The 27747-nt window shown below is 34.3% G+C and overlaps 1 protein-coding gene across 7 annotated transcripts; it reads right to left on the bottom strand.

The window, feature by feature from the left end:
- Positions 1 to 757: 757 nt before the first annotated feature.
- On the bottom strand, positions 758 to 27747 carry LOC120627363 (medium-chain acyl-CoA ligase ACSF2, mitochondrial). 7 transcript variants are annotated; one of them, XM_039895348.1, is made up of 12 exons: positions 27677 to 27747; positions 16299 to 16479; positions 12141 to 12269; positions 11480 to 11700; positions 10209 to 10330; positions 9743 to 9849; positions 8099 to 8226; positions 6186 to 6354; positions 5066 to 5179; positions 3092 to 3234; positions 1577 to 1718; positions 758 to 1047 (listed from the first exon to the last, which is right to left on the bottom strand). In XM_039895348.1, the coding sequence occupies exons 1-12, from the start codon at positions 27745 to 27747 to the stop codon at positions 820 to 822; spliced, it is 1755 nt and encodes a 584-aa protein (XP_039751282.1). In that variant the 3' UTR covers positions 758 to 819. The 7 variants fall into 7 exon arrangements, with proteins under 7 accessions (XP_039751282.1, XP_039751285.1, XP_039751283.1 ...); XM_039895351.1 differs by lacking the exon at positions 27677 to 27747 and adding an exon at positions 24340 to 24517 and having other exon boundaries at positions 820 to 1047; XM_039895349.1 differs by lacking the exon at positions 27677 to 27747 and adding an exon at positions 16995 to 17410 and having other exon boundaries at positions 820 to 1047; positions 16299 to 16474.

The raw sequence follows: 27747 nt of genomic DNA, 5'->3' as shown, positions 1-27747 counted from the left end.
GGTTTAGCTTGCATCCTGGAGACAGGCATAAGATACACGCATAAAATGACAAACATCAGCCCGTGTGTTATAGTTGAGGTTTAATCTCGTTGACTAGACTTGAAATTACATCCTGTATTCCCTTCCATTTATTGTAATAATACGTTTACATACACATTATCAAATTAAAGTAAATCTGCGTACCTGATGCTAGTGATACTATAAAATATACATCACTGATAAGTATGAAACACCACCATACTTCTCTCATCTTGAAGTTCACGACGTAAATATTAATAAACGACAAACATATTTAAATTGCCCAGAGACAGTTTATAAGTTGTTAAAATAAAATAAAGTGATAATGGTAATAACAATAATAGCAGAGCTGACTATTATCTTTTAGACAAACCATGATAACAAAGTCTGATTGAAATTAAAGATTTTTATTTATTATCTCTAAAGATAACTTTAATGTGTGCAGCTGTGAGAATTTAAAAAAAAAATGCAAGTAAATAATAAGCTCTGAAACTATCTCTTATTACAATGTGAGTTTCATTCACATAAAGAAAACAAAATTTAAACACAAGTAGTAAATAAATATCTTTATTGTACATTTTAATCACAAGAGTATTAAAATAATTATAAATTAATTACAATATTTGTCCAGCTGAAGCTATTCCATTGCATGTATATAATTCATCAATACCATTCCGCCAATAATAATTGACATAAAGAATAAATTTACAATGGAATCTTATTATTATTATTTTATATTTTATGTTTAGTAACCGATAAATAATAATTTATTTAATTAAATACAATTTTAAATTATCATTCTCATACTTTACCAGATTCAACTAATTCTTTTATTTTAAACTTTTGTATTTTACCAGACACAGTTTTAGGGAAATCATCCATGATTTTGAGCATTCTTGGAATTTTATAACGAGCAAGTTTTCCCTTACAGTGGTTTGTTAACTCTTGTATCGTGAAAGCAGTTCCCTCGTGGAGTCTGACTACTGCACAGAGTTCTTCCCCTAATCTCTCATCTGATACTCCAATAACCTACGATGTATATAAATAAATTACAATAGTGTTATAGATTTTGTATTAGACAATCACTAATATTATTGAATTTCATTTTCAACACTTATCTGAACATACTACGACTAGTAACTACGATTTTTAAGCATAGAACAGAGATTTACAAGCATAGAAAAGGCATTCGGGCTTAACAATATTTCGTATTTACGTTATAAAATGCACCTATATTTACTTAGTTATCATAATTTTTGAGTAGCTTAAAATCATAACGAAAGATGAATGGTTCTAATTTAAAGGAGAATAATTGCGTCATACATCATTTTGGCGTAACTTTAACTCATCGCACTAATCAGAAACTCTGAAAAACTAAATAAACTCTGAAATAATTCTTCCCAATTTTTCAAAATTTTTCATTGATGATCCACTCCTATAAATCCCCCAATAAATGGACTATCCAATACATAAAGATTGATTCCAATTCGAACCAGTAGTTCGCGATTAGCGCGGTTATTCGAACAAACTTTAGTTTTATAATATTAGTATAGATTACCTGACTATCGATTACATCTGGATGTGTGTTTATGAGATCTTCAATTTCTTTAGGTGCAATGTTCTCACCTCCACGGATTATGATATCCTTCAGACGACCAACAATTTTTCCATATCCAGCTTCAGATAAAGTAAATTTGTCACTGTGGATGAAAACAAGAATGAAAAAATATTGCCGCACTGTATCTACGTACTCGTAATAAGAATGATATTTAAAAATTTAATCAAAATTAGCTTTTTTGAATCTCCTAAATCCAAAGTAGGAACTCAATTCGCCCTGTACATTTTGCTACACTATTACTCGATGAATTGTTTTTTATGATTATTTTTTGTGTTTGTCATACTTAAGATGTGGTCTAATTTAAAATTTATTGAGATTAACTAAGCGCTTTTTTGTTATTTTAGAATCCGCTTAGAAAAAATATCAATTTTTTTTTGGACCATCTCAAGGTTTTCCGCAATGGAATAAATCAGGCAAATCTTTCCAGAAATTTGTATAAGTACTTAAAAATAAACAGAAGTCGGTAATAAATATCGCAAAATTAAAATTCAGCTGTAAAGCGTTTGAAATAAACGTAAGATGTGGCGAGTGGTTCCTAGAATCCCATAAATTCGGGCGTTTGACGACTTTTCTACCCATCAAAAGCCGTGGTCAGTGAAATGTTGTGAGAATGTTTTTAGAAACATAAACCAAACAGGTGGTCTGACCAACATGATCTTCCACTGAACGATTTGATGTTTTATTTAAAAAACATTATAACGTTTATAGTAAAGTTTATTTCCAGTCGGTAAATTGGTTTTTTATATTTTGACCGGAGTAAATAATGATGATGTATACACATTACACCTATAACTGATTATTGTACTGGGACTAGACAGAATTTGTAATTCTAACCCAAAATTATAATTTTCTTATGAATGTTGTTACAATTAATTGCTGGTGTGCAGTGGCGTGCATATAGATTATGACCAGGGTAGGCATAAAGCCGGAAGATGGCTCAAAATTTAAAGAACCTCTTACTACTAGAGTTATATAAAGGAATTAGGGTAGGCAGTTCTTTTACGACGCTTTTTAATATTTCATCAATATGGGAAATTTAAGTCAAAGGATGGCCAACTCGAACCGGAGAACGCAACGTTGGTAGACCCCTGACATGGTGGAGAGATGACATCAAACGAGACGTAGGCAGCCGCTGGGCCTTAGCGACACAAGACCGTGGTATTTGGAACTCTCTACAAAAGACCTATGTCCAACAGAGGACGTACATTGGTTGATATGATAGGGACAATTATGGTTTGAATATTTTGTCTTTAAAGGTACACTACCGATATTTCTACAACTACCCTGGCGCAGTGTGAAAGCTGTGGTCTCATAAGTGGGAAGTCCCGGATTCGTTCGCAATTAATAAGCTAACTGAGCTTACCATTGCACCAAGGAGGTTGTCGAAAGTAAGAAACAAAAATTATCATCATATCAAGTTAAATACTTCGGATCTTAGTGAGTTATTAACCTTACCCAGTATGCAGCCAACCGTCATCTCTTAAAGTCTGCTTGGTTTTCACCGGATCGTCCCAATAGCCGATCATGGTATTGTATCCTCTGACCATCAGTTCCCCGGCAGTTCCGAATGGTACGATGTTTCCTTTATCATCAATTACCTGAAAAACGAAATTCTATTGCAAGTTCGACTTATTAATTATTTCGTAGGCAAGATTTCATTTATTTTAATGGATTTGAAAAAATCTTTACAAATTTTTTTCGTATACTTTTGTGTAGGAGCTTCTGCAATTCGTAGACAATTTCAGCAGAAAAAAGCCGAATCAGAAAAATATTTTACAGATAAGAAATATACTGACTCATATAGTACATACAAGATAAAAATATAATACTATGCCAGTAAAAGTGTCGTTTATGCAAGTTAAGAACGTCTTGGATGCATGTCATAAGTGTATTTTATACAAGTTTAGTACGTTTCGTATACAGGAAGCAAGTGTCGTTTATGCAAGTTAAGAATGTCTTGTATGCATGTCACAAGTGTCTTTAATACAAGTTTAGTACGTTTTGTACAGGGGAAGCAAGTGTCGTTTATGCAAGTTTAGAACGTCTCTTATAAAGAAAGCTAGTGTCGTTTATGCGAGTTAAGAACGTCTTGTATGTATGTCACAAGCGGTTTTTATACAAGTTTACTACGTCTCATATACAAAAAACAAGTGTCGTTTCTACAAGTTTAGTACATATTGTATACAGGAAGCAAGGATAGGTTAAACATGTTACGTACGTATCGTACACAGGAAGCAAGTGTCTTGTGTGCACGATTAGTAAGTCTCTTTACAAGCCACATGTGTATTTTATGCATGTTTAGTACGTCTCGTATAGAAAAAGCAACTGTCGTTTATGCAAGTTAAGAACGTCTTGGATGCATGTCACAAGTGTGTTTCAAACAAGTTTAGTACGTTACGTATATAGGAAGCAAGTGTCGTTTATGCAAGTTTAGTACATCTCGTATACACGAAACTAGTGTCGTTTATACAAATTTAGTATATATTAAAATAGGAAGCAAGTGTTGTTATGCACGTTTATAACGTATTGTATACACGAAGCAAGTGTCGTTTATGTTAGTTTAGTTCGTCTCGTATACAGGCCACAAGTTTATTAAATGAAAGTTTAGTTCGGTCGTTAACAGAAAGCAAGTGTCTTTTATGCAAGTTTAGTACATCTAGTATATAGGAAGCAAGTGTCGTTCACGCATGTTTAGTTCCGTCTTATAAAGGCCACACAAGTTTATTTTTTTGGAATGTTTAGTACGTCTCGTATGCAGAAAGCTAGTGTTGTTCATGCCAGTTTAGTGCGTCTCACAAACAGCAAGTAAGTATCATTTATGAAAGTTAAGAACGTCTTGTAAGCATGTCGCAAGTGTCTTTTATGCAAGTTTAATACGTTTCGTATACAGGAAGCAAGTGTCGTTTATGCAAGTTTAGTACATATCGTAAACAGATAGCAAGTGCCGTTTATGTAATTATAGTATTTTATGCCATTTTAGTAATCACTTATTGGGGTTTAACAGTGGCGTGCAAAGTTTTTTGCCCAAAGTTTACATAAAGAAAGAAGAACTTTTTTGTGTGATAAATAATTCACTTTAAAACATATCCCTTAATTAAATAGGGAAACTAGTAGCTTTGTATACTATACAGTACTATACTATCTGACTCTTGCTGAATGTGGTTCAATAAAACAGTAACGACGCACAGTGGGACAAAAACGGTCAGACAGTCACACGGCACAGTGGGGCAAAAGGTCTTAGTTTAATGGATTCAGTGAGGAATTCAATTTTAAAAAAATCTGTATGAGAATCTGTATTTAGTTGCGCTATTTGTATTTCCATTCAACTGTTAAACTGCTGTAAGACTGTTGGTAATATATTCTATGCAAAATAGTTTCAATGTGTAAGGAACATATCTGCTAGGCTTTCTGCGACAGCTGTTTTTGTACCTTAACTTCGCAATGGTCGGTTGTGTAACCAACCGTCTCTGCGACAACCTCCACGCTGTCTTCTGGCAGTGATTGAAACACACAAGCTGTAGTTTCTGACAATCCATACAGAGCCTATAACATAGAAAACACCACATATATAAAATAAAAAACACACTAGAGAATTTTCTAGAGAATGGGATAGCAATAAATTTAATCGTCTCAAAAAGGAGGTAATCAATTCGGATTGCAAGGTTTTTTTGTTAGAAAGGCTTTTATTCCGCAAGGATCCTTTAAATGTTATATAGATCTGATGCTGAGTTTTAGAGACAGCGAACGAAACTCCAAAAGAAATGACAGCTAATCAACCGCGTAATCAGCCGAAATCAGCAAGGATGGAATATAACATACACATAGCAATATTGACTAAGTTTGACTATGGCATGGACAGACTGTTTCAAGACGATTTAATTTCTGAGCTTTTGTTTTAAGGAGGACCAAAGAGGTTCTCCTTTCGGTTTTTTAGGTTTGTTAGTTCACTCAGAACTCCATCGTTTATAAACTTATTTGGCAAAACCTGTGAAATTTCATTAAAATCGGTTCAATAGTTACTTTCACAATCCATGTAAATACAATTCTGTACTTTTATATCCATTGCTTTTACCTTAAAGATTAATATATTGCATAACTTAGGTGCATTACTGTTGTTCACTGCTAGATTAACTATAATAACTATTTTCTCTATTTGTTTTCTTCGCCATTGGTTGCCAGGAAGAAATCGCTATGAAGCGATAATAAGGCCGCGAAATTGTATACGTTTTTTGTTATACTTTTCTTTTTTTATGTACCTTTTGTGGTGTTTAATAAAAGTATATTCATTTATTTATTCATTCATTAATAAACTAAACTTTTATACCAAATTGTATACGTTGTTTGTTAAACTTTTCTTTTTTTATGTACTTTTTGTGGTGTGCATTAAAAGTATATTCATTCATTCATTCATTCTTTAATAAACTAAACTTATATACCAAATTGTATACGTTTTTTGTTATACTTTTCTTTATATATGTACTTTTTGTGGTGTGCAATGATAGTATATTCATTGATTCATACTTTTGGGATATATTTTAATTTTTAGTACCTTGACAGACTCCACCTTCAGCTGTGCATTGATTTGCCGGATTAACTGCGGACTGCAAGGAGCACCCGCTGCGAGAGCTACGCGTAAATTTATAGGCAGTTCGCCCTTCCGCTTCACGTATTGTAGCATATCCAGATACATAGTCGGAGTTCCCGTTATAATTGAGCATCTATTGGATAGAAGCAGGCGTTACTTTGCGGAAATCCATGATATCCACTTTTACTTTACAGTAAATAAATATATAAATAAATATAGTGAGTTATGCGTACTAAGATAGCTGATGGATATTTTGTTATGAATATAATACACATAAATACTTATAATATACAGATAAACACCCAGACACCGAAAAACATTCGTGTTCATCACACAAAAAATTTACAGTTGTGGGATTCAAACCCACGACCTTGGACTCAGAAACCAGGGTGGCTGCCCACTGCGTTACTCGGCCGTCGAATAAAATTGAAATAATTGTTAAGACACCAAGTCGCCATAAAAACTTCATTATGAAAATAGAGCTTAATTTTCTATACTCCCCAAGAGAATCTGAATAATTGTTAAGTGACTTAACACTTATTCATTGTAAAGTCAACATCTCCTGAGGATGATCCGGTTACGGAGCGAAAATTGCGTACATTGCCAAAGATCTGTTTTGTGTGGAGTATAAGGATTGAAGAAATTATAAGTTACACAATATGTATTCTCCTGCTTATCGCGGAGTATAGCAAATTAAGCTTAATTTTCATGATAAATTGAGCATCTGTAAGATATCTCTTCATTGAAAGTTGTAGATCTCTCCGATCGGCCTATTGACCGCTTGGAGATGAAGACGATGCCCGCACGCGAAAAAATATTGCCAGTAGGATCAGTGGCTCAATGGTTGTGATGATCAAATAATTTAACTATCTGAATATTACGTACACACCTCCTAGGCACCTTAATTGGACCAGTAATTCCTCAGATCATAGCGTTCAAGTAAACAACCGAACAAACAAAGTCTTCAGATTTATAGAGTCTCGAGTGTTTAAGTGTCGTAAATGTAAAAATTTTAAAAAAGAACGGCTCCAAATATGAACTTTTTGAAAGTGACATTTAGATTTCTTCGTCGGTTGACAGGTTAACTAGCGGTCCCTCGCGACTTGGCCCGCGTATAAGTCAACCTTAAAAGATTGAACCTTTATAGATTGCTGCCACGGACTTTTTTTTTAACTTTAAAGGGGAACTACTTGTCTTCGTTTAAGCGGCGCACGAAAGCTCTCAAAAGGAAACTAAAACCCCGATTTTGAAACATTCTTCATTGGCTCCCTGCTCCTATTGGTCCTAGCGTGATTATATATAGCCTACTAGCTGTTGCCCGCGACTTCTAGTAGGCTAAGCCTTAAATGAGTATAGTAAAATATATATATCTATATATATACATATAACATGTGACTGTCAATTAATTAAAGACAAATAATTTGCAATAAAATAAAATTGAGACTATAATTAAAGATCTAAGCTATCCTATCTCTTAAGTTGGACCAGACTGCTCACGGTGTGCCAATTTAATTTAAAATCGGTTAAGTAGTTTAGGAGTCCATCGCGGACAAACATCGTGACAGGAGATTTATATATATTAAGATAGCATTTCTCGATAAATGAACTATCCAGCACTGAAATAATTTTTCAAATCGGACCAGTGGTTCTCGAGATCATCGCGTTCAAGTAAACAAATAAACAAACAAAAAAATCTCTTTAGCTTTATATATTGGTTTAAGATAGAATAGAAAAACTTTATTGCAACACAACACAATAGGAAAAACACAAGGTAAACAGTATTATAAGAATAAAAGATATAAGATAATTTTTTGCATAGCTGTAAAGAAACTGTATCACCTATTATTAATACTAACTTATTAGAGGTATTAGCTCACTTTTCAGCACATAATGCGTCAACATTTGCTGCAATGTTGTACGTAGGTGACGCTAATACAACTGTGGCTCCGTGTCGCAAACTAGACAAAAGTGTCACTATAGCCCCTAGCGCGTGGAACAATGGCACCTGCAAATAAAAATACTAGGGTTAAGAACGAGGTCTTATCGATCATGCTGAGAAACTCACAAAAAGATGTCCCAATTTTGAGATTGTCAAAATCAAATATTAACGTTTGAATAGTTATAATATAATAACTGGCACGACGATGGTTTTTTGAAATCTGACTCTGGTGATTTAGACCCTGTGACAAGGGTGTATGGATTCAAATCATGGGCACTACAAGAGCGCTGTTTTTAGACACGTCAAGCTGAGTCGTTTCAACGGAAAGACATGCCAAAATCGCTCACGGAATTCCAGTCGTAAAAAAGACAGAATAATTTTAATTAAAATCTGTTGGTTACACCCATCTGCGATAAAACACAGGAGTAGAAAAATACCGAATAAAAGATAGATGTAGGATGTGGATGTGCCTATAAAGTCAAAAGTTGTGAATAAGTGCATAAGTTGATTGAAAAGAGGAAAATTTGTTATATTATTGTAGGTATAAATATAAATAAATATACTACGACAGTACACACATCGCCATCTAGCCTCAAAGTAAACATAGCTTGTGTTATGAGTACTTACGACTTTGTTAAATTTTTTTTTTTTTTTTTTTTATATTTATAGACGAGCGCTTGACTGCAATCACACCTGATGGTAAGCGATGATGCAGCCTAAGGTGGAGCGCGCTTGCCTAGAAGATGCCTATTCACTCTTGATTTGAAGGTACTAATGTTGTAAGAACTGGGGAAAATGGAAGCAGGAAGAGCATTCCAGATCCTAGCGGTGCGAATTAGGAACGAAGATGCGAAGCGCTTCGTACGCGTCCGCGGTATATCGACCACGTAGGGATGCAGATCCTTCCGGTGCCTCGCGGTTCGATGGTAAAAAGGCGAGGGGGGAACTAGATCAAATAGTTCTTGAGCACACTCTCCGAAATATATCCTATAGAATACCGAAAGGCAGGCAACCTTGCGACGATGTTCCAAACTCTTAAGTTTTTTATTGGCTAGGTCACCGATGAGCCTTCTAGCACGGCGATCAACCGAATCCAGGGCATCAAGCTGATACTTGGCAGAGCCATCCCATAAATGGGAACAGTACTCCATGCACGATCGAACTTGAGCTTGGTACAAGGTAAGAAGCTGTTCAGGCGTGAAGTACCGCTTGACCTTATTGAGGATGCCAAGTTTCTTGCCAGCTGTTTTTGCCCTGGATTCGATGTATTGTCCAAAGTTGATGAGTCCAAATACTAAAAAGCAAGAAATAAATATTTTCTAAAACATTTTTAAGTCGCTCTAACTTTAAAATGTTTAAGAAAATATTAAAGAAAATATCAAGTAAATGTAGAAAGTTACTATGTATAGATCGTATACTTCGTATTCCTTTTTAAATAAGGAAGTATCAGGTTGAAAGGAGAGTAATTAAGGCTATTTTTAATCCCATGAAAACAAGCCTTTTCCACGGGATTTGTAAAATACCGTTATAAACGTGAACTAAGAACGCGGACTGCTAGTGTTTTAACATATTTAAATCTTACCTGTATACATACAACCGGGTGTCCTTCGTTAAAACTGTTACGAATTCCAGAAAAGTATACATTGTTCACAACACCTATGTGCGAGTCGAGACCAGCTTTTGGTTCACCTAATTTAAAAAAAAAAAGTAAAATGATAACATCGCATAACATTGTGGAATCCAAAATTAACTTATAATTTTCTGAAAAAATAATCAGGCTTGGGAATACTTTTACTTTAACGACAAGGCTGCTTGGAAGCAGGCCACTCCGCTCTCATCCCACAAAACACTTTAAAATGATGTTGGAAAAGGGTAATCTGCTGAGTTTCTTGCCGGCTCTTCTCAGTGGAATCTGCATTCCGAACCGGTGGTAGAGTCATTACAAACAGACTGACTTGACGTTTTAAAAGTGCTTATAAATTAGGCCTACTTGAAATAAATGTATTTTGAATTTTTTTGAATTTATGGATATTCAGAGGAGCACCTACCAGTTGTGCCCGAAGTCAATAGAATCAGGGACCCATCTTCAGGTGTTATTTCACTTCCATACTTTGTTATGTCAGCATTGTTTTTGTGATTACTTATCAGGGTACCAATTGAGCAAACGCCACTGTAAATTGTAAGAAAATCTTAAGAACTTTTATGGTCATAAAGTTATTCGTAAATCGACTATTATCTCTCGAGTGGTTGTGAATAAAAACGTCTCATAAGTAAATTTATTGATTAGTTTCCTATTTTCTCCACCTTGCGTTCAATCTGTTGAGAATCACCATCATCATCAACATATCAACCGATAGACGTCCACTTCTGGACATAGATCTTTCGTAGGGAGTTCGAAATTCCACGGTTTTCTGCCGCTCGGATCCAGCGGCTACCTGCGGCTCGCTGAAAGTCGTCTGTCCACCTCGTTGGGGGTCGACCAACGCTGCGCTTACCAGTCCAACTTCGCAACTCGTTGAGCTTTGTCGGTAACTCTGGTTCTTCTACGGATTTCCACATTTCTGATTTGATCAGGTAGAGATACTCAGAGCATAGCTCTCTTAACCGCCCGCTGAGTGATTTTGGGCCTTTTTTTGAGGATAGTTTAAATTAATAAATATTACGTTATCTGCACTTGCAAAGACTTAATTGAAAAAGGTACATAATATTTTGAAGCGTTGATGGTTACCTAGTGAGTAGGACTTCGGCTTCACTTTCAGGGCGCCGAAGGCAAATCCTAGCACGCACGTCTAAACTTTCTAAGTTATTTATTCATTTATACTCTTTATTTGCACACAAAAAAAACACAGAAGAAGAATTAAAAAAAACACAGAAAGAAGCATCAATCAAAAGGCTTATCGCTTCGTTTCGATCTCTACCAGGCAACCTTAGGATAAGGAAAACAAAAGGATAACAGACTGGAGGTTGTGCATATTGAAAAAAATACATATTAATAACTACATACTAATACTTATGTTCATTTTAAGCAATTAAAATATCACTTGCTTTAACGCTAAAGGAAAACATCGTGAGAAAACCTGCAAGCCTGAGATTTCGCCATAATGTTCTCAAAAGCGTATGAAGTCCACCAATCCGCACTTGGCCAGTGTGGTACTGCCTAAAGCCTTGTCATTGTAGGAGGAGACCCGTGCACTGTAGAGACCCTGTAAAAGGTTAATATGATGATGATGATGATGATGAAATATTTTAAGAACAACCTTTCAATCAAGATTTGTATAAAAAAGATCCTAGAATATGTACTTATGTTCTAACTACTAACCTGAATTTTTCCTTTCCACCATTAATGACCGAGGTGAGGTTTGGAAAATCCTTGGACTTTAAAAATCCTTCTTTTGACGTTCGCAACTCTGGGATAAGTGTGCTCAGCATGCCGTAGTAATCTCTGTTGTTGAGGGTGTCGCCTATCATTAGACCTTTTAACTTTGTCTTGTTAATACAAAAGCGTAGTTCTGCTTTCTCATACACCGGGTTGACTAGAACCTAATAAACATTTATTACATAAGTATTTATTATTAACTGTCTACTAGCTGTTGCCTACGACTTCGTCCGCGTTTGTTTTTTTTTCCAATCAGGTTTTTAAGTTTTCTAAAATAACAGTAGCTTAAGTTACTCATTACATCAGCTACCTGCCAATAAAAGTCCTGTCAAAAACGGTACTTAGTTTTTTTTATGTCGTGACTATAAACGAGTCGTATTGGCCATATTTCTGACTAAATCTTTATCCAAAAAAAATTTCGACAGAAAAAAATGTCAAAGAATAAAGGGAAATAAAAATATTATTGACATAAGCTGGGATTACTGACTATTTTTGTAATGCTTTATTTTAATAAGCCAACTAAGAATAGCACAAAAAAAGTGCTTGGAACGTTGCAGTTCTGAAATTGAAACCGATCATTTGGGTAATTTTAAATAATAGTTACCGATATAAGACCAGCTCGAGCGGCTCCTACGCAACCGACAACCCAACCAATGCAATTATGTGTCCAAAGTCCGAGACGATCCCCCTTTTGGAAACCTTGTGCTCTCAGTGCGCATCCCAAGGAGTCTGCCTGAAAAAAACCGATAACAAGTATCCAATGCCAACAGCCTATTTAACCATACTATCAGACCAAGAAAGATTTAGTGCATATATGTGTTTAGGTGATCATAAATTGAAGTGTATTGCTTATTTCTTAATTATTTATTTATTTAATACACTTAATTGTATACCTAAACATAATAAAAGTTTAAGAAGAATAAAATTACAAATATTCTTCTTCTTAGTCGTTTCATTCTTGATAGACTGGTCGTGGTCGTCATCTGGGTTTTGTGGCTCGCTTGACAATACTTCGCCACTCTTCTTTAACGGTTGCCTTTCTTGCGCATTCATGTAGAGGAGCCTCGATTGTGGCCTTTACTTGGTCCGTCCATCTCATCGGTGTTCTACCGCGTGCTGAATACAAATATTAGGCAGGTACAATAGGCGGCCATATCACTAACAAGCGATCTCTACCAGGCATAGGCTATCAGGGGAAAATAGCCGGCAAAAGACCATTTGGCCAAAGAAGAACATCGTGCCTAAAAAATTTACGCCAATGGTTCGGGAAAAGTTCCCGTTCTTTGTCCCGTGCAGCTGCGTCCAAAGTCCAGATTGCCTTAATGGTTGCCAACCTCCAATAGGAGATATGATTATCCTTTAGTGGGTCCATCTTCCTTATTTATGAAATATCTGATAAAATTCTCACACAAACTTTCTTCCGCTATTCTATACAATATACCTCAACAGAGCGCGTCGGCTATCAATGCGAAGAAAAAATTAATCGGAATGATAGATTTATAATTAATAATATTTCAACATCATCAGCCATTGTGCGTCCACTGCTGAACATAGGCCTCTTTCAAGCAGCGCCAACTAATACTCTGGTTATAATAATATTAACGTAATTTAATATTTTATTTGACTTCTTACTAATTCAGAACTTTCATATAAAAGGTCATTCCCTGTTTAATTTAATATAACCCAGTTTAAGGGGTGTAATTTAGCCTTACGCAACGAGAAAAGATTTTTTAAATCCTACTGGTTTGAGCGCCTACCAGAGACTAGCGCGTACAAAATGACAAACTAACAATGGAAGCAAACTGTTAAGTTTATTATTAGATAGTATAGATAAATAAGTACTTTTATTCTAATCATAATGATCAAATAGGAAACACACACATTACATTTCGTCACATGATAAAATAAACTACACGCTTTTAACTATTTTATTTGCATTCGTAGCAAGTTATTCACATTTAATAGTTTACATACACTTATTTTTGGCACATTTATCATGGAAATAAAGATAATTAGTATCTTTATAATAAACAAACAGTTTATAACCACAAATGTCACTGACTTGTTATGTTTAATTATAAACATATCAGCAATTGAGTAATCGAGGTTACACATGGATGCACAAGAAAAGCAACCGTTAGGGGGAGAGTTGCCCTGTCAGATATCATTTAAGGTATGAACACGGTATGATAAGGTATAAGGTACAAACAGTTATGAACACGGTGATTTTATATGCATAACCAGTGGGCCCGGCAGACGCTGCCCTGCCTGGTAAAGCTGACCAGCGGTTTACCACGACTTAGATGACAAACACACGAACAGAAGAATTATATAAGTATATTACTAGCTGTTGCCCGCGACTTCGTACGCGTTTGTTTTGGTTTTAAAGCATAAGTTGTATATTGTTGTAAAAAAAAATCGAGAGCAGTTTTTCAACTAAGTGTATCTCTAAATGTAACTGTTTTTTAAGGTGTAGCCCTTAAAATTTATAAACTCACTATAACCTCTACTATAAATGTCCGATTGGAATGAGTAAAAAAATATTTTACAGCTATATTATGGTACGAGTATTTATCCCTCGGTCATGAAGCTATTATTTATTTTGCTGCGGTAGTAATGTTACTAATTTTTGTCTCTACTTGCGGTCTAATAAAATTATAGATTTTGCGATTTAACTGTCAGATAGATATTCCCTAGTAGACTATTTATTTTGGGTAATAATGAGTACTTTAATCACGTCGAACATTATTTATATGCATCTTCAATAGTTTTCTCAGCGCACGCCGAGAAATGAATTACAAAATAAAATTTTGCTACTTGGGGTTATATTATTGCAATTTTCTTAAGGATCACCATTTTTTTAAATGACGTATAGCCTATATTACTTCGTGTTTAGAGTGACGCAATGAGCAGCGACCCTGCCTTCTGAGTTCAAGGTCGTAGGTTCCATTCCCACAACTGGAAAATGTTTGTGTGATAAACATGAATGTTTTTCAGTTTCTGGGTGTTTATCTGTATATAATAAGTATTAATGTATATTTTTCATATAAATATTCATCAGTCATCTTAGTACCCATATCACAAGCTACGCTTACTTTGGGGCTAGATGGTGATGTGTGTATTGTCGTAGTATATTTATTTATTTATGCGTCTGTATAATATTAGTATAGATTGTTGTTTATAGTACTTTGTTTTTTATAGTTTAAACGTTCCCTAGACTCCCACGAATATTTCCAGATCTAAATTAGCCATATCGGTCTAGCCGTTCTTGAGTTTTAGTGTTATTTTATGCATAACATACATTTTATGCATTGATACCCTCTGAGCTTTATCACTGAGATAAAACGCAATAAAATGAAGTATAACGTTTTGTTATAATATGCACTTTCGTTACAAATGATGACAACGATAATAAAATAAAACAGTGTAGATTATTCGACCCGAACTAAGATTTATACACATAGAGAAAGAGAGTACAATTTGGTGGCCTTATTGCAACATAGCAATTTCTTCCAGCAACTAAAGGCTTAAAAGGAAAAACATAGAAAAAAGGTAGATGGTGCAATAAATAAGATATAAACATCACAAATATATACTTAAATACTAACTTCGTCTGCGTTTGATTTTGTTTTTTGATGTGACATTAAATTTAGTTGTAGATCTAAAAAACTTTTAAGCGATACTGAATAGTATCGCTAAGCCTTAAATGAGGGAATTGCTGCTGTCCGCTGACGAGTTCTGTCCTCTATCTCCAACCACAGTTTGGGCAAAATTAAACAGATATTATAACCTCTATAGTACAAAAATAATTATTTAAATTTGTTATAATTTGTCAGAGTTATGGTGTAAAATCGTCAAACACTAATCCCCTCTTCCAAAGGAACCAAGCTTAATGTCGGGCTGAAAAATCCTATATTACTTCTAACACTTCCAATAATATGTGTACAAAGTTTCATGAGGATCGGTTAAGTAGTTTTTGCGTGAAAGCGTAACAAACAAACTTACATTGACATTTATAATATTAGTAGGGATAGGGATAGGGATAATTTAAAACTATAATATAATATATATATCACATATAAATACAAGTAACATATATCTAGAATAGAAACATACATTAAATACTACTCCTGTAGTGGGCCGTTATTGGGTTGATGATAACGACGATGATGATGACATATTATAGAATGTATACTTCGAACCCTTTTACATTTTATATTAAACCCCACTTGAGTAAACCTCGTAACCCTACATTAAAACATACAGGGTTACGAACTTAACTTTAACATTAATAGGTATGTAGGTAACCACTTATAGTGAAAGTCAAAAATATCTTTATTCAAGTAGGCCCATAGGTGGCACTTTTGATGCGTACATGAGAATTACACGGTAGTGAGATGATGGCGATAACCAAAGCTACGAGGGTTCCAAAAGCGTCCTGGTCTAAGAAGAAGCCCACAACAAACTTAGCCGGGTGTTTTTTTTTCTTCACCATCTCACATTTGTCATTTAAAATTACTAGAAAAGCAACCTGGTTAGAGCAATAATTCACACCCAAGCTTTTTTATCGATTACCTAGTCCTTTAATACTATAATAGGACTTTTCTATAAGCTTGCGTTTAATACAAACTGAACTTTTTAATAAACATCTCCAAGATGTCAATGGGTATAGTATCGCCATATCCAGCTGTGATAAACTTCTACAATTAGGAAAGGAAACCTTATGTGGAGAACAGATTTCTAAAATACTGAAATTATATACCTGATTTAGCAGTTCTTCATAAGTAATAGTCAAGTCCTCGTGAACAGAGCGCACGGCAACTCTCCCAGGGTATTTATGCGCAGTTTCAGCTATCACATCGCCCAAAGTCGCAACGGTTAGGGGTTCGGTTCCCGGGTTGTGAAAATAGCTGCCATTTTCTGTCCGCATTTGACGAGCTAATCTGGCAACATTAATGAAAAAAGTTAACGATGTAGCAGATTCGGTTGTAGGTATTCTATTGTAATGTTCAAAAAAAAAACCAAAGGTTCAACACTTCCTATCTTATATTAATAGGTACTGTATGTAATACTGTGGTATTGTTTAAACTTAGTATTTTTTTTTTCCTTTTCTCTTTTTTGTATTAGTTTAGCTAGTTTTGTTCTTTATGATATATTGTCAGCATTTAATATTTGTTTATACATAATTTAAGTATTTGTTTTTTTTTAGTAATTCATTCTTAAATGTATGTTTTTGTTCGCTGCACTAGATCCGGCTAGTTTATGTCACAGCTTGATGGATCTTACAGCTCATACTCTCACGTCTCTCTTCTTAATCGTTTTTTCTCTTTCTAACTGACATTCTAGTTTTCTATTCGCAAGTTGTGGCAGTCTCTAAGTGAGTCTACAATATAACGTTAATATGATTTTTTTAATTTTTGTTTAGTTTTATAAGAGTTATTGTAACCTGTTGATTGACCATTTAATAAATATAACGGAGGCCGAAGTGGCACCTCATTATCGTGGGCGAGTTCTTCTTCTTGATCCGATTGCATAATTGTGGGTACTCGGGCAAATAAACGCGAGAAGCTAATCACATGATTTATTGCACCCAATATTTCCACTTCGAATAATAATTAACACACTGTAGTTCACACATATGTCACTTTTAAACACTTTGTAAATAACTAGGTAAATAGCACTATGTAGCGAACGATGGGTTTGGCGCGGCGGTGTGACTCCACTAAGCCTCAACAACAACTATCCACCGGGCACCAGCCCTACTCTAAACGAATCGTCAACCCCCGCCACACCAACCCCACCCAGGTTTGAATGTCAAACTCAACCGAACGATTGACCTCAAATGTCCAAGTCAATTGAGTGATTAATTTGAATGTCGAAGTCAATTGAGCGATTAAATAAACTAAAACAAACAATACCTGAGTTCGCACATAGACGGCGCTTCACAATTTTGTGTAGTACAACTATTTTATAACAGATGGCGTTCTAAATAATAATCACTTTAATTTTAATCTCAAACAAATAAATAAATAAATGTTCCTAAGATTTGGAAAAATCTTGCTTCTTTTGAAACGGTATTGTTTTTGAGCGGTCCCATTTTCATCAGGTCAAAATATTGGAGAGACGTAGGAAAATTTTCAAACTTAGCCACTAAAAAGCGTGAAAAAACGGAACTGTACACAAAGAGTATCTATACTTACTAATTTTTACATTTTACTTAAAAATGTTGTAGATATAGTTTATTTCTTGCGATTTAGTTGTTTAAGGACCCTTACGTGCGTTACGAGTATAAAAACGCACTACTACCTACGCAAGGTCCTCACTCACATACCTATACAGGTACTTTGTTCGTTGATACTTTATTATATAATTTTTACGTATTATTTTTTTCTATATTTGTCATTTCATTATTGTCTTGGAAGTGGCAATTTCGGTAAAAGAGTTTTTATAGACTAAGGATCTGATGATGATAGGAGTTAGGTCAGTTAGGAACATTTAGGAATACTTATTAAGTAAAATAAAGTATTTTGGCAAGAAATATGATGTAATGACGGCCGACTGGCGCAGTGGGCAGCGACCCTGCTTTCTGAGTCCAAGGCCGTGGGTTCGATTCCCACAACTGGAAAATGTTTGTGTGATGAGCATTAAGTGTTTTGCAGTGTCTGGGTGTTTATATGTATTTTCTAAGTATTTATGTATATATAATTCATAAAAATATTTATCAGTCATCTTATTACCCATAACACAAGCTACGCTTACTTTGGGGCTAGGTGGCGATGTGTGTATTGTCGTAGTATATTTATTTATTTATTTATTTAATCTTATTATGATTATAATTATATAAAATAAGTTTTAGGTTGCGCGTATTCGTTTTGCTGCTGTTTAATTTTCGGAAGTGTGTGCAAACGTGCTGCGATAACCACCTGAGGGGTTGCTACGGCGTCATCGGGGGAGGCGGGCGAGAGCGAACTATTTTCGGATGGACACTTGCCGATAATCACCTGAGGGATTGCTACGGCGCGGCGTTGCCGGGGCCGGGGGCAACGATAGCAAACTTATAGGCCGCCGCATTATATAGAGGCTGGAAAAAATCTCCATAGCGTGATCTACAATCGTCGAAGCTATTACGAGCGCCATCTAGTTTCAACTCGGGATTATATTAGCGCTGTGGCTGATGGTACTAAGTACGAGTTTATTTTGCAAATAACTATTATAGAAAAAGTAGAATAGGATAGATAACAAAACAAACGATAATACAAAATATATGCGCAAAGACGGTCTTATCGCTTGAAGCGATCTTCTGACCTTTGGCTGAAGAAACATATTACATAAAATATTATACACTTATCACTTGAAATTTTAAAAACGAATTAAGTAGTGTCACAAATTTGAAATGATATAATATTATCAACGAATATTTTTGTGACATTATAATATGCCTTACTCATTAACCAAATTCAATCAATCTTAATTTTTTTTTTCTCTACATAATAAATAATTCATGTACAGGATGTGCGTGGAGCACCCACATCAGTGGACATTGGATGGAAATCTGGACTTTCTGAATTCATTATAAGAATCCAGTTATACAAACAGAGTGTATGAGCCCTTGGGCTAGTTTAAAACAGATACCTAAAGGGTATCCATGTCAAAAATTGTTTATATTATTTATCGGATCCGACTATTGATAGCTTAATTTATGTCTCAACTTGCCTTATAGGTTTGCGTTAGGAACTTTAGTAGCGCGATCTAAAATGATACGCGATAATAAAGCGCCACCTATTGGTGGTTTACGGTTATTTAACTACTACCGTAAAATTATGTATTTGTGTAGATTTTTTACATATATCGCCGAATGCCGAAATATTAAAATGATTAGTTTATTAATGTTATGACTACTTATTGACTTTCTCTCAAACTAAATCGTCTTAAAGTCACTCTCTCGTGGAAGCGTGGAATTGAAGCAACTTTGTCGCGGTAACTACCTACCTATAGAGAATTAAATTCGCAAAAAAAAGTTTATGACTACTCGCTTTGTTCCTGATTATAAATTAAGAGCACACACACACACACAAAAAGTTTGTATCGGAAAGAGCGAGAACTCCAAATTCAGGTTGTTTCAAACTCAAATGGAGGTTTTAGCTTTTTGTTCTGTAATGAAATTGAAATAACAAATACATATTTTAATTTTTTTTTTTGGTTATTTTAGTGAAAAAAATGATTTGATTGTGTCTTTAAAATATTATATTATATATTGTATTTATAATAAAAATATAACTGCATCCGATTCCCCGCAGTCGCCCATAAAATCAGTAGGTTCCTACTCCAAGGCCACCATCTCAAGGTTATAGACGTCACAAGGTTACTGCCAGGAAAATTGTGGCTAGAAGCTAGAAGCGAAGCATGGTTTGCCTGATATTCTCGGAGCCATTGAGTGCACCCATGTTGATATATTTCCCTCACCATTCCCAAGTGGGGTGCAATACAAAAATAGGAAAGGGAGATCCACGGTAGATGTTCAACTGGAAAAGACAAATTATTTAGATCTAGAGTTTATCAAAAACTTAAACAATCAAGTAAGATAATAATTTTAAAATATGTTTTACAGATTGTGGTGTGTGTCCATGACCAATTCATATTTAATAACTCTAAAGTAAAATATGAAATGATACAGCTGTATGAAAGTAGAATCGGACAGTACTACTACATCTTAGGTATGTTTTAAATAAAATGTGCAAACTTTCAAAACTTTACTTATTGTGAAAAACATTGCCATTTACTAGTATAAAATGGAAACAATGCAAATCAAAAAAAGTTACACACCTATATCATTATATTATACTCCTCATAATTACCTAGAAATTACATGCCTAGGATTCTGCTGCATATGTTGTATACAACTAGTCTGGTCCTGTCTAGTCTGGTAAATTATTTATATGAATATACAAAAAAACAATGTCTCATTATAATAAAATTGTTTATTTGAGGAATTAGTACAAAAACTTGGCAGTAGATACACATGGAAATTGTATTTAGTAATGAAATATAAGAAAATACAAAAAAAATGTCTGATAAATTATTTAGCATGGGCATCATCACGTCCAAATTACAGTGTAGGATTGTGCATATATTTCTATTCAACATTTTATTAAAATCTTGGAGAAAATCTGGAAAAGCAAAATAAGTAGGAATTAATTAACATGTTTAAATAACAAAGTAGAATTTTTATTGGGTACTCAGGCTATGCTCTAGAGCTTTGAATGATGACTCCGGATTTAGAAGCTGCACCAAATAGTTCTGCAGAGAAGTACACAAACTGGCACTGCCAAGTAAGAAACTGTGTGGAAAAGGCCAATGGGTACCTCAAAGACACATTTTGCAGCTTGGGGATTGACTGGGTGCTTCATTACAGTCCCGAAAAAGCATCTCAACTTATATATGCCTGTGCAACACATTATAATATTATGCATCATTATAGGCATGTATTGTAAATATATACTTTAAATAATATTTAAGTTCCCATAAATTATTATTATTGGGCAAATTAATGTTTGGTAATATTATAAAATTATATCTTATAATAATGGTTCCTTATTAATCATTGATCCTGCATTTTCACATACAATTTGCCCTACTAATTTGGGTCAACAGTATTGAGCATAATATAATAATATAATTTGTTTATTTCAGAACTCTAATGGAGCAAATGACAGTAAATTTTGTAAATACGAGCAAAGAACGACATCAGACATCAAATATGGATCAAACAAGATTGTTAAAAGTTGCTCGACAAAAAAGAGAGATTTATAAATACAAATTTTAATTAATAAAATTTCTAAATTAACCTTTTCATCCTTTTTAATTTATTTTTGTGTGATGAATGAGCATTCTGCATTCTTCCATCTATACTCTGGAAAATAAATAAATTTTTCACTTGGTTGACTTTACAGCAACATGTATACTATGTATATGTTGCCCGTGGTGCTGCGTCCCTGAGCTGTTGCAGATTTTTTAATGTCCTTCCACCTCTGCAAATAAAAGAAAAATTATGCAAGACTTGTTTGATGCCAACAACACTAATAAATAATTTAAATTTTTTGCACTTGCTTACTTTACCGCAAAATTGACTTAACTGTTTCCGCTGATTGACCGTCCTGTCTGGCCCATGCTCCTTCAGTAATGACTAAGATTTTCCACTGGGAGTCTGCCCTTTTGGCTTCTAAGAGTCCTGTGAATTCCCCAGTGGCAAGGTGGTTGTAGGTCGGCATGAAATCTACCAACATTTGCAACTGTATTTTATTACCTCTTGATCTGAATAAACACATATTTGTCAACTAATGGGCCATAGAAAAAGGCAAGCGCAACTTTAAAATGTAAACAGAAGGATTTGATCTTGATGATTAACGTCTCTGTTTACTTTAACTGTAAAACATTCATTCATTAGGTACGCTTCTAAATCAATAGGTAGTCACTTTTTCAAACATTTTATAATAGAAGACTTACTTTTTAGCACTCATTTTAGAGGTAGAGGTAAGGAGAGTCATCTTATATGGGAGAAAAGTTGAAAAAGTGTCCAGTTTTTGCGCTAAATAACAGTTCAAAAATCCTCCACAATGGCGCTGGTGGATACACAGAGTATGGTATGAATGTAGCAATCGTAGATGAATTGAAGTATGCAGAGTTAAAAAATGTAATGTCATTATCGACTAAAGTAGTTAATTATTGAGAATTTCAACAACTTACGTTGTACAAAATATTGTGGTAAATATAACCTTACTTCCTTGTATCTCCATACTTCCTTGTTTATTTTTCAAGCCTACTCTAACAAAATTTATATTTGGCGCTTCTTTTAAGAGTTACCCTGATGCAAATGTGGCGCCATCCTAATTTAATACATTTTGACGACACTTTTTCATATACACAGATGACTCTCCTTACCTCTACCCTCCATAGTTTTAACCCACTTTGAAAAATCCAGAATAAATAATATAAACAAACAGCCGCAGACGAGGAACATTTATAGATAAAAAAAACCATAAAAAACTTAGACAACTAAAACAAAACTGAAAACGAAAAATTTATTTGTCAAAACCATGAGCACAGATTAGAATAATTACTTTGTGACATTTACCGGGGATACGTCTTTCCCCTATTATATCCACCGTGGATATATTGTCCACCCGTGTGCCCATGCTCGGGGGGTGGATATAAATGCGTGAGGGGATAAACGTTATATCCTTTCCCCGTGGAGAAAATGTCCCCCGCCCATGCTAGCCCTGCAGGGGTCCCCAACTTTTTGTCTTATAGACCACTTGCCTTGTTTTACGGCTTTGGAATTTGGATAGACTCCTTGCAAAAATAGAACTTTTACATACTCTTCAATTTGAACTGTGTGTTAGACAGCATATATACCTAGTGAGACTTCGAATCATTAAAAAACTCTAACGGCAGTATTTTTATAAAACATCTTACTAATATTATAAATGCGTAAGTGTCCTTTGTTTGTTCGTTTGCCCTTGCTTACAACGCCCTGCCCAAGAAAAGAAGAGAGGAGATAGTTGAAAGGACGGAGAGTAACGTAGTCTTCTTTTTATCCCTGAAACGCACGGGATTTACGGGATTTTTTACCTAAACTATAATTTACATAAATAAAATGTAACATTTTGATGTATCGATTCCGTTGTGAACTTCTCAGGTCAAGCACGCGTAAGGCATTTTAGTATACTGTTATTACCTACCAAGATACTTTCAGCATCTTTCTCGAATAATACCTAGTACATGCAATGGAGTCCTAAGTTTCTTTTTTTTTAGTTTAAGATGAAATGAAAAAAAAATACTGCACACCCCTTACTTTTTTTTTGACCAATGAAGCAAAAGTAATTGAAATAGTCTTACGATTTAAAATTGGAGATATGGAGGATACCTACACCAATTAAAACTTTATTGGACACGTAAGTGTAACTATAATAAAGTTTTGATCGCTCAAAATACCTATGTAGGGTACATATATATAATCTCATTTTTGATATTATAGCAAGCTAATGACCATTTATTATTTTGTTTTAGTGTAGAGGGCTGGTATTATTATTGACCGGATTGGCTTAATATCTAGATAGGCAAGGTGATGTATTTCACGACAGGCTTGCGACGGGCGTAAACCCTGCGATCTTTGCTGTGAATCGTACTTTTGTATTTTTGAAGTAAACCTTCTTTAGGCGCGACTAGTGCTAGTGGCAAATATCATAATCAATTAGGATTATTTATTTCCAATATTTTCAAACGGATCAATTGTGTTTTATGAAAATTAAGCTTAATTTGCTATACTCCGCGAACAACAGGAGAATCTGTATGGTGTAATTTATAACTTCTTCAATCCTTATATTCCACACCAAACACCAAACAACACTTCGGCAATTCCCTCTACGCACGTTTCGCTCCGAAACCAGAGCATCTTCAGGAGATATTGACTTTACAATGAATAATTGGTAACAATTATACATGTTGACTTTACATGTATATAAACACATATATACATGTATTTTTTTTCTAAATACGCAAAAGGGACTTTTCAGCACAGCAAAATATCCTACTGCATGTTGCTCTAGCGCATTCTTTGCATTATCAATAGGCACAGCAAAATACTTTGCTTGCGGCTCTTGTGCATTTTTCGCATTATCGATATAGCAAAATACTTTGCATAATATTGCTCTTGTATGGTACATCATTCGCATTTCATGACAGCAAAACACATTGCGTGCGGTGTGACTCTGAATACTGATGTATTATTTGCATTAAGTACCTACCAGTGCAGCAAAGTTCTTTGCGTGTGCCTTTCACAGCTCTAGTGCGGATCAAATGACTTCTGCGGCAGATCGCAATCACTTCACATCAACTTCTTAGCAAGCGAACATTTTTTTGAGACCCGCAGGGTGATTAGGTATGTCACAACAGGCTTGATGCGTAAATCTCGCGATCTTTTTCGTCAAACGTCACTTTTGCATTCAATCAAAAACAAAATTGACGTTTGACAGCAAAGATTGCAAGATGTCCTCCTGTCGCAAGCCTGTCGTAAGATACGTAATCACCCTGCAAACTAGTTATCATTATCATCAACCGATCGAAGACTACTGCTGTGTTTTTAACAGTCCCCAATCGTGGGCAGCTTTTTTCCAGCGGCTTCCAGTGACTCGTTTGAAGTTGCCTATCCATCCTGATAGAGGTCTCGATTCCAGCACCTTTATACTTCGACGTCCATCTTTTCTCCGGGCTATAATATACGCCTATTGCCTATTCTGCTCGATACTCGTTTAGCTACGTCTCCTCATTGCAGATTTCATCTCAATTATTCTAAGACTTCTTACGAGGTCAATAGTAAGTGAAGTTTCAAGTTTCAAGTATAAATAATACAGCAAAATCAATAATTGAATGGCTTGGCCCAATTAACCTACAAATATTAATCGAACAAAATTTAATCAATTGAGATATTATGACAAAATACAATGGGCTTGTTTACAAATTTAAAGATACTAGAAATATTTCTTGAGTGAACTCTCTTATAACTAGGTAGGTAATATTCTTATATTAATAGCTATCAAATAATCAACAAGTCCACATCATAACGTGATAGTGGTTTTATCATAAGGTAATAGCATTTAATATAGATAAATACTACGTTAATAGTAAAGAGACATCGGCATACCTACCTATTAGTTTTTTATTACTGTAATAAAGTTTTAAGTATTGTGTCAAGTCATAAAACTGTTAAAAGTTTATAATATTTTATGTGACATTGGTGGGATCATCGATAAATAAAGTAATATAATATGTCTATTGATGGTTCATTAATATTTTGACTTCGAATTGATGACAATACAGCGCAATTTTTAGGAATCATATTTATTTTTAATTTCAATGAGTCTGATGAACAGTTACGTCTGAGTGGCCGAAGTAACTGATTAGGGGTATAGCCTTAATATAAATGCTACACCCCAATAGGTTAGCATTTTAGACTCATGGTCTAACTAAACTAAAAAAACTTAGTAGCAATATTAAATTTAGTGTTTAAAAAGCAGTCTTCATAGGGTGCCATGCCGATAATCACAATAATGCAATTTTTTCTTGACAATGAATGTTCTGTTTACTTCTGTCGAATTTCCCCAAATAATCAGTCCATATACAGATAGGCTGTCTTATGTACGCTGCACATGCAAATCAATTGATTCTATTACATTCAATATTAACTTTACTTTGCCACGAGCAATATTGTCTACTTCTAATCCTTAAAATCTGAATACTTCATTTATCCTTTTTCATTTATCACATATCCTTCAAGGCTAATATTTAGTTCTACATGTATTTTGTCATAATATTTCAAATGATTAAATTTTGTTCGATTAATATTTATTTGTAGGTTAACTTGGCCAAGCCATTAAATTATTGATTTTGCTGTATTATTTATACTTATTGGATTCAAATTCGTCTATCTTACTATTATAACAAGTCAAAAGAATACAAATGTCATCAGCAAAAAGAGTCGTACAATTATTTGTAGTGGCAGGTAAGTCATTTATATAAAAAGAGACACCTAAGTTTTTTTTAGAAAGCTCTTTTATCCTTAGGTAAGCCTGAAATAGTAGTATTGTACATCAAGCCAGAAACAAGCCAAAACGCGCTTACGTAAAAACTATATACTTACTACAATAATATTAAGATTTAAGTACCTATAACCCTTATAAAGATATGTTATATACAAATAAAGTCAAAAATAAATTTGAATGTGATTTTCAAGCGTCGTTTTTAGGCATAGAATATTTTAGTTCTTATAAAAGAGTCAGTTGCGTATCAAGCTAATTTATCAATTGTGTCATTATGTTTGGCCCTTTACAGCATGTCATATGATCGCATAGCTTGCGGTACGTATTGGAGGGGCTTACGTCCTTTACTTAGATATCCATATTACGTTTTGACTCATAGTTAACAGCTAAGTTAACAGCTAGTTTGTTATAAATACGCTACAATTACATATTTTAGGATGAAATTAAAAAGTAAGTTTCAATCGTAATTTTTAGGCATAGAATATACTCGTAAGCCCTTATGAATTGAAAATCTTACATTAATAAACCTTGCCCTTTATAGCGTGTGTTTTGGTCACATAACTAAGAGATAACTTAATATTTCTTAAGGGGGTTTACTGTAAAACATTACGTTGCGACGCATAGTTAACGCGGATGAAATCACGGGGAATAGTCTTATAAATAGCCCAAAATATTTGTGTACGATATACGAGTATGTGTACCTACACAATATTTTTGGTCGAAATAAAAAAAAAAAAATATTTTCCTTTGTCATTTTCAAGCATAGAATATTAGTCCTTATAAAAAAAACAGTCAATTTCTTACTAAGACAATATCATGTAATTAAACCCTTACTTCTAAAGGATGTCATTCGGTTGCATAGCAAGAGACACTATCTTCGAATTACGGGACGTACGAGAAAGGTTAACGTACTTAACTAAGATATCCTCGTGGCCAAGATAACATTACGTTACGGGGAAGAAGAAGCTAATGTCTTAAAAATAAGCCACAATTTGGTACATAATATTTTAGGTCGCAGTTAAAAAACAAATAGATTTTAATTCGTCATTTTTAAGCAAAAAATATAAAAAGAATTAATAATATAATATAATTTGATATTTTTTTATTTTCTTGAACTTTTAACTTAAACTGAACTAAGACTAATTTACTGTTACCTATAATTTCTAAAACAATTTATTTTTAAACAAAGTAAAGTAAATATAATTATGGATATATACCTACTTGTATATAAAACCAAATGCGTACTTCACATCTTATATTGGTGAGTATGTAATAAATGTATGTAAATAGTTTCTTATTAAGACAATTAACTAAATAAAACTTTGCCCTGTACAGCATGTCATTGGATTGCATAGGTAGATTCTAATCTATGCGATCAAATAAAAGTACGTTAGGTATGGAAGGGTTTTACGTCCTTAACTTTGATATTCCTAGGGCATGATAACAATACGTTACGCGTCAATGATACATTACTGCATAACTTGTATAGATAACCTTTTCACTGCATTGCTTGTAAGGTTAAAACTTCAGCACTGAACTTACGCACCTCATTCCACAAGATTTTCGTAATGCTTTACTCAATAAGCCAGTTTTATTAAACATGTTTTTACTTAACAT

Source organism: Pararge aegeria, chromosome 11, assembly GCF_905163445.1.
Source record: "Pararge aegeria chromosome 11, ilParAegt1.1, whole genome shotgun sequence".
NCBI classification, from domain to species: Eukaryota; Metazoa; Arthropoda; class Insecta; order Lepidoptera; family Nymphalidae; genus Pararge; species Pararge aegeria.
This window is presented reverse-complemented; position numbering and strand designations above follow the sequence as displayed.